The 7,714-nt window shown below is 46.9% G+C and overlaps 1 protein-coding gene across 1 annotated transcript; it reads right to left on the bottom strand.

The window, feature by feature from the left end:
- Nucleotides 1-5,332: 5,332 nt before the first annotated feature.
- On the bottom strand, nt 5,333-7,027 carry LOC138672169 (uncharacterized). The gene is made up of 2 exons (XM_069760184.1): nt 6,738-7,027; nt 5,333-6,257 (listed from the first exon to the last, which is right to left on the bottom strand). The coding sequence occupies exons 1-2, from the start codon at nt 6,978-6,980 to the stop codon at nt 5,457-5,459; spliced, it is 1,044 nt and encodes a 347-aa protein (XP_069616285.1). The 5' UTR covers nt 6,981-7,027; the 3' UTR covers nt 5,333-5,456.
- Between the last annotated feature and the right edge of the window lie 687 nt (nt 7,028-7,714).

The following is a 7,714-nucleotide window of genomic DNA, read 5'->3' as shown; positions in this document are numbered from 1 at the left end:
AAGAACACTTGTTTGGTCTCTTTTCCTGGCCAATACAGCGGACAGAGCCATCAAATTACAATGGTTGGTCACAGTGTCAGACATCGATGCGACACAATGCTCACGTTTCCCACTTCGGCCAGCCACCCCCTAATAACTCCTACACGCCAATACCTTCACATATGGCTTCGCCCATCAGGCACCAAAGTTATCAGCCGGAACAATCGTCGTATCATAATTTGTGATTTCCTAACTTCTTTTACATTCCTTTTTATTTTATTGTCTTGTTAAAATAATGTTTCAAATAAAAGCTTTTGTTAGAAATTCTATCACTACTTTTTGATTGGTGTGTCTCGATCACAGCACTGTATGAGGGCACAAATTAACGTACCAAATTCATGTACAGTTAACTAATACAAAAAAAAGGAATGATAGTTAAACTAAATATTTTTATTGTAACAACCAAAAATGTATTATTGGCCCGCCTACAACTGCTGGCACATGTCCCGCAGCTTCTGCAGCTCCTCCATTGCCACATTGTGCTGCTCCTGAATACGCGCCATAGTGTGGATTAGCCTTTCTATACCGGCTTCCAGATCACAGAGACAAAATGGGTCCACAGCACAGTATGAGGGCAGAAATTAACGTAACAAACTAATGTAAACTTAACTAAAACAAAGAAAAAATGAATATTAGTTTAAATAATTTTTTTAAATTTAACAACATAACATTTTTAAAACCAGTAATACTATTTAGTATTGTCCCCCCTACAACTGGTGGCACATGTCCTTTATCTTCTGCAACTCTACGATTGCCAGATTCTGCTGCTTGTGAATGTGTGCCAGAGTCTCGCACAGCCTTTCAATCCTGGCTTTTACATCCAGGATGGTCACACTGCCGGCTGCTGTTGGTGACAAAGCATAAAAACCTAACATTAATACCACAGTATTATCCTGATAGTGGGCTGTGATCACATCCCCATAATAGCGTACAGGATGAATGAAACATCTGAGGCGGCGGAAGGCTCTGAAACGGCCCTTGCTGCACAGGGTTACATAGAGAGAGGCAGTGAGTGACAATCTTTAACGTGTAGGGAAAACTTACGTGGCAAGACCTCGTCTGGGGACATATTCTCCGAAAGAGAGAAGCCCGGAAGAGCATCAGGGGGACAGTACTGCGGTGACTGGGATGCCTCGGGGTGGCGGCGCTGTTTCTTTGCCTCTTTTAATGGAAAAAAAGGTGCTGTCAGCATTCATAAATAAATAATTTTTTAGAAGAGGGAAGAGGGGACCTGCCACCAAATCCTCATCACATTATTGTGTGAGCCGTTGACCCTGAGGGCGCACGGACATCGGAGGCGGGGTGGGAAGCCTCGTGGCTGCGACGCTGTGTTTTTGCCTCTGTGAAGGGAAAAAAATAAAAAATTTTAAACATAAATGGCAACAGTGACTGCAGGTGGGGGGGGGGGGATCGAGGGGACCTGCCACCAAATCCTCATCACATTATTGTATGAACCTACTAGGATCTGTTGTTGACCCGGAGGGCACTGGGACAGAAGAGGCCGTGTGGGAAGTCTCGTGGCTGCGACGCTGTGTTTTTGCCTCTGTGAAGGGAAAAAAATAACAATTTTTAAACATAAATGGCAACAGTGACTGCAGGTGGGGGGGGGGGATCGAGGGGACCTGCCACCAAATCCTCATCACATTATTGTATGAACCTACTAGGATCTGTTGTTGACCCGGAGGGCACTGGGACAGAAGAGGCCGTGTGGGAAGCCTCGTGGCTGCAACGCTGTGTTTTTGCCTCTGTGAAGGGAAAAAAATAAAATTTTTTAAACATAAATGGCAACAGTGACTGCAGGTGGGGGGGGGGGGGATCGAGGGGACCTGCCACCAAATCCTCATCACATTATTTTCTGAACCTACTAGGATCTGTTGTTGACCCGGAGGGCACTGGGACAGAAGAGGCCGTGTGGGATGCCTTGTGGCGGCGGCGCTGTCTCTTGGCCTCTGTGAAGGGAAAAAAATAACAATTTTTAAACATAAATGGCAACAGTGACTGCAGATGGGGGGGGGATCGAGGGGACCTGCCACCAAATCCTCATCACATTATTGTGTTAACCTACTAGGATCTGTTGTTGACCCGGAGGGCACTGGGACAGAAGAGGCCGTGTGGGAAGCCTCGTGGCTGCTGCACTGTGTTTTTGCCTCTGTGAAGGGAAAAAAATAAAAAATTTTAAACATAAATGGCAACAGTGACTGCAGGTGGGGGGGGGGGATCGAGGGGACCTGCCACCAAATCCTCATCACATTATTGTGTGAACCTACTAGGATCTGTTGTTGACCCGGAGGGCACTGGGACAGAAGAGGCCGTGTGGGATGCCTTGTGGCGGCGGCGCTGTCTCTTGGCCTCTGTGAAGGAAAAAAAAAAGTTTGGTCAGCAGAAAGCTGTGCCACATAGTGCTCTTCACCGTTCAAACTGCCCCATAGCTGTGACACATAGTGGTTCTGCAACGTTCAAACTGCCCCATAGCTGTGACACTTTGTGGCTCTGCAACGTTCAAACTGCCCCATAGCTGTGACACATAGTGGCTCTGCAACGTTCAAACTGCCCCATAGCTGTGACACATAGTGGCTCTGCAACGTTCAAACTGCCCCATAGCTGTGACACATAGTGGCTCTGCAACGTTCAAACTGCCCCAATAGCTGTGACACTTTGTGGCTCTGCAACGTTCATACTGGCCCAAAGGCCTATGCAAATCCATGCAGCGTACCCCCCATTCCCATGAATCACCCAATTAACCCTTCTGCGTGCCCTAATTTTGGGTACCTGCGTACTGACCTCTGCGAATCTCCTTGCGAAGCTCCTGCAGGCGCTCTGGGCTTTTGGACTTCAGATCGCCCCATTTTTTCACAATCTGGGCCTTACTGCGAGTTATCCCAAACCGCTTCCTGAGGCCCTCAGACACCACACGGACAACTTCGTCCTTGTGCTGGTTGCGGTGCAGCACCAGCCCTGTTGTTTCATACTGCATCCGATCCATTGTTCCAATAAGGAACTTGAGCTCTGGGATGCCCATAGGAGGATCACGGCGACTGGCAGCCATTATCAGGATGTCAGGGATCCAAAACAAGCTAGCGCAGGCACGCCGGAACGCTGTAACGTCATCACGCCGTCATAGACCACGAGCGTACATTACGTGACGCTCCGGCGTTATATAACCATCCTTCGAATGGCTTTTACTATGTGCGTTCATTCCGTACCGCTCATGCGTCACAAATGTGACGCTGTCCATAAACTGCAACGCTATTGCGAAGCCGATCTGGCGGCAGGACGGCGTAGTCAAGCTCCTCCTGTGGGCGTTGCTGTTCAGGGTCATTCCATCTAAAATGGCGGCGAGAATGCGTTCTGCTCCGCTGGGGCAGCCAGAGCTCCTTTTTTTTATTAGTCAGATGGATGCCCTGGATTATGAGGGTCAGGAGAGCCGCCCTGCCCACCCACACATCCACAAGCGGGAAGTGCTTGGCCACATTACCAGAATGATGGAGAGGAGGTTTGGCGTCTGCCGCAGTCAGCTTCAGCTGCGTAAAAAATGGGCTGACCTCCGCTATAAAACGCCACAAATGTTTGCTGAGTTGCGTGCGGAGGCAAGGCGAGGCAAGTACTAGTATGGGGGGATTGGGAGATGCACGCTGTCAGGAGGGGGGGGATTGGGAGGGAGGCTTGCGCTCATGGTTGCCAACTTCACCTCAAATGCATTAAAACACATGCCCCGTTTTTTAAAAATTTAGTTATTTTCCAAGCAGAATATGCGTTGTCCGTGAGAAAACTTGTCGGGTTCCCTAATCTCAACCACCATCTTGAAATTATTAAGATGTCCGTAATTTTTAGTTTCTCAATTGACCAAAAATATTATCGGAGGAGGGTGGCCTACTGATGAAATGATACGTTTTCCAAAGACAGGAAGACCATTGAACACCAGAGCCCACAGACATGTCAGAGTATCGCACCCCTGTAAAGTGTGATCTCTATTTTATGTTTCAGTATATTGTAAGCTTTGATCTGCAGCACTCAACATTTGTGTGTAAACATTGTGATTCTTTACTTTAGGTGTAGAGAGACAGCGGCGGCGGCAAGTGAGACCCACCATTGCCACCAGTACCACATCTTCAGACACCAGTGGGAGCCCACAGTCCGGGACATCACGTAAGTTCACAATCATTGATTGCATTTTTTTTAACATCACACGGGACATAACAGGGTAGCTGAAATATTTGAAGACATTACAGACGCAGTAATGACCCAGCGGCCTAACACGCCTCCACCATCTGTTGCGACCATGCACCCTCGCACCCCTGTGAAGTGTTATATAAATTTTATGTTTCAGTATATTGTTAGCTTTGATCTGCAGCACTCTACATGTGTATTTAAAGATTGCGTTTGTTAACTTTATGTGTAGAGAGACAGCGGCGGCAACAGGTACCTGCCATTGCCAGAAGCACCACAGCATCCACCACCAGCGGGAGCCCAGAGCCCGGGACGTCACGTAAGTTAACAATCATTGATTACAGTTTTTCAACTGCATAAGGGACATAAGAGGGTAGCGGTAATATTTGAATACATTACAGATGCAGTAATGACCCAGCGGCCTACCACGCCTCCACCAGACAGCAGACGGCCTCGCACCCCTACACCACCCTCAACACCTCCCTTCCGACACTCCTCTTCCTCCCCCGGGTCGCCGGCATTCTCTCCAGAAGCTAACATACGTAAGTGACCAAAACAGCGAGCGCTTCCCAACGGCGTGTTCCATAGTTAACCAGATCTGTTATTATTTCCTTTTCGGTGCTGCAGCAGTGTCCAGATCGCTGGGATGGGAAATTAGCACCTCTGGTTCTGGCAATGAGGAACCGGCGTCCCTTCTCCATAAGTATCAACATAATACGAGTGGTTTTCTGCTGGATGTCACAATAGACAACTAAAACTGTAAAATTTAATAAAATTAACATCGCCCTGTGGTGCCAGACCAAATAGAAATTTACAACACACAAAATTTGGTCCTGCCACAGAGGTCGAGATGTATTTTCAGCGGACTCAACGTTGGTTCTCCAACCTCTTCTATCCACAGAACCGCCCACCGTAAGAGAGCTCCTGGCGAGACAATTGCGCCTGGAGCGGACAGCAGCGCTCCTGCAGCAGACAGCAGCGCTCCTCCAGGCTCAAGTAGAGCAGCAGGGCGTGACGCTGCGACACCTCTTGGGCCGTGGAAGGAGATAATTTTTTTTTTTTTGGTTATGTTATATTTAGTTGTTAAATAATTTTAAACCAAGAAATTGTTACAAAAAAAAACAAAAATCTTCGCATTCTTTCTTTAATGTTTACCAAGCTATAAGGGTTAACAGCACCATTTAATAGGCATCACATTTACTTTAAGTTAGAGAGGTTTATATGACAGCAAAGCAAAAAAAAATTTTTTTTTATACGGCGCGATCCTGCCAGGGTACAGCTCCAGAACCATTAAAGTACTGACAGTATTTTTCGCGACAGTCCCTTGCATCGTCTGCCTGTCTGCCAGATCCAAGTGCTTGAAGAGCTGTAAAATTATCAGGTTGTGTACGCCATTCCCCGGGCACAATATCTCCGGTTCTTGCGTCCACTGCATCAATAAACGAAGGAGGAGAATAGGAGCTCGTATCATGACGTCTCAGGAAATTATGGAGCACACAGCATGCCAAAACCACAAAGTCTATAGACGGCAGCTTCAAGTTGATAGCTGTGTGGAACACTCTAAACCGATTTGCCATAATCCCAAAGGCATTTTCAACCACACGACGGGCCCTCGACAACCGGTAATTAAAGATTCTGCGCTCCGGTGTGAGTGTTCTCTGTGCAAATGGCTTCAGCAAATGTGGATGAAGAGGGAAAGCTTCATCAGCGATGAAGACAAAATTTAGGTTTGCTTTTGTGTCTTCATTTAGTGGCAACAGCAGTTCATTGTTCCTCAAGCTTTCCCCAAATGAAGTGTGTTCAAAAACACCACCGTCGGAGACTCGACCATTCATGCCAACATCTACATCGACAAACTCATAGTTCGCATTGACAAGGGCCATGAGGATCACACTGAAATATCCTTTGTAGTTGAAAAAGAAGGATCCAGAGTTGGCTGGTTGCGTGATGCGCACATGCTTTCCATCTAATGCACCACCGCAGTTTGGAAACTGCCACAGCTCATCAAAATCGGAAGCAATCCTCTTCCACTCATCCGCCGTCTTGGGAAACTGCAAGATGAGAAGGAAACATGTACAAATTAGGTCAAATATATTATGCACATACACTCTCATGTGGACATCCTACAGTGATTGAGGCGCAGTATGGATTAGTATAACAAAGTCAACAACCCTGAGTATGCAGGCAGCCATTTTATCAGATGGCTTCGGTGACTCAGAGGGGGTGCTAAACAATATATCTAAATTATATAATCAATAAAATTAGGTTGGGAGCATCAAATAAAAGAAGGGTGGCGCAGGGTTGGAGCAGCACATATCAGAATGGAGCCGCAAAATGGTAGCAGCACATGTCAGAATGGAGGCGCAGGATCACAGCAGCACATGTCTGAATGGGGACGCAGGATGGGAGCAGCACATGATAGGATGTAGAACATATACCAATAGAAATGCGCGTAAACAGGGCGTAGAACGGGTTAAATAGCTAGTATAATATATCGACATAACACAGCAGCCAATAAAATATAGTAGTACCTCCATATAATGCCTTAAGCTGCGCACAATGGCCTCGCATGTCTCCGGAATCACAACGCTCAGGAAAGGTCTGGAAACAGCAGCGGAAAACTGCAAATCCTGAAGAGACCTTCCTGTTGCCAGGAACCGCAGTGTCACCGCCAACCTTTCATCCACGGGCACGGCTGCACGCATCGGCGTATCACACCTTTGTATGAGTGGCATAACAGCAGACAGTATTATTTTGAAGGATTCCTCCGACATCCGAAGGTAGTTTCTGAAATCATGAGGGTTATTGTCACGTAACTCTCTTATGAGACCCATATGTGACAATGAGGATCTTTTCTGCAGCCAGCTCCGGGTCCACATGCGACGTTTTCGTTTAGGACGTCTCTCCTCTTGGAGACGTGCTGCCTGAAACACCAGGGCAGCAGCAACAACAGAACTCTCATCAGAAGTGAGCATAGTTCCTAAAAAGAAATCAAACGTACAATAAATACACGTGCTTACAAAACAATGTTCTGACCATTGATCTAATAACTATATATTTTACTACTGGTATTAAATGGAGCAGTCAACCATCTCGATCTGTAAAAGAATTAATTGGGCCACGCTACAGCTGTGTACCTGAGGTTCTCAGGCCTACCCTACTCTCCATAAAGGAACAATCGACCACGCTACAGCGTTTATCCACGTTGAAGCGCAACATATGCTACGCTGAAGCGTTATACATACCTTTTGCGGTAAAAGTCTAGTAGTAGAAGAAAAGTCCAGGAAATCCAGCGAATTTAGGAGTTCTGTTTACAGCACGTGCTACAGAGAGAAATGAATAGCGCGCTCGAGAGCTCCGGTTTTATCCGCTGGGAACAATAGTCCTTTGTCGAATGAGCGTACAGTATTGTACCGCCCAATCAGCACTTGGGAGGTGGAGAATTCAGCGCTCCTACGTAGCCAGCTCCTCCGCCCTTTACATCGTATACAATATCGTGCACACCTTT

The sequence above is a fragment of the Ranitomeya imitator genome, chromosome 3, assembly GCF_032444005.1.
Source record: "Ranitomeya imitator isolate aRanImi1 chromosome 3, aRanImi1.pri, whole genome shotgun sequence".
In the NCBI taxonomy this organism is placed as follows: domain Eukaryota; kingdom Metazoa; phylum Chordata; class Amphibia; order Anura; family Dendrobatidae; genus Ranitomeya; species Ranitomeya imitator.
The sequence above is the reverse complement of the archived record's forward strand: the minus strand, read 5'-3'. Positions and strand labels throughout refer to the sequence as shown.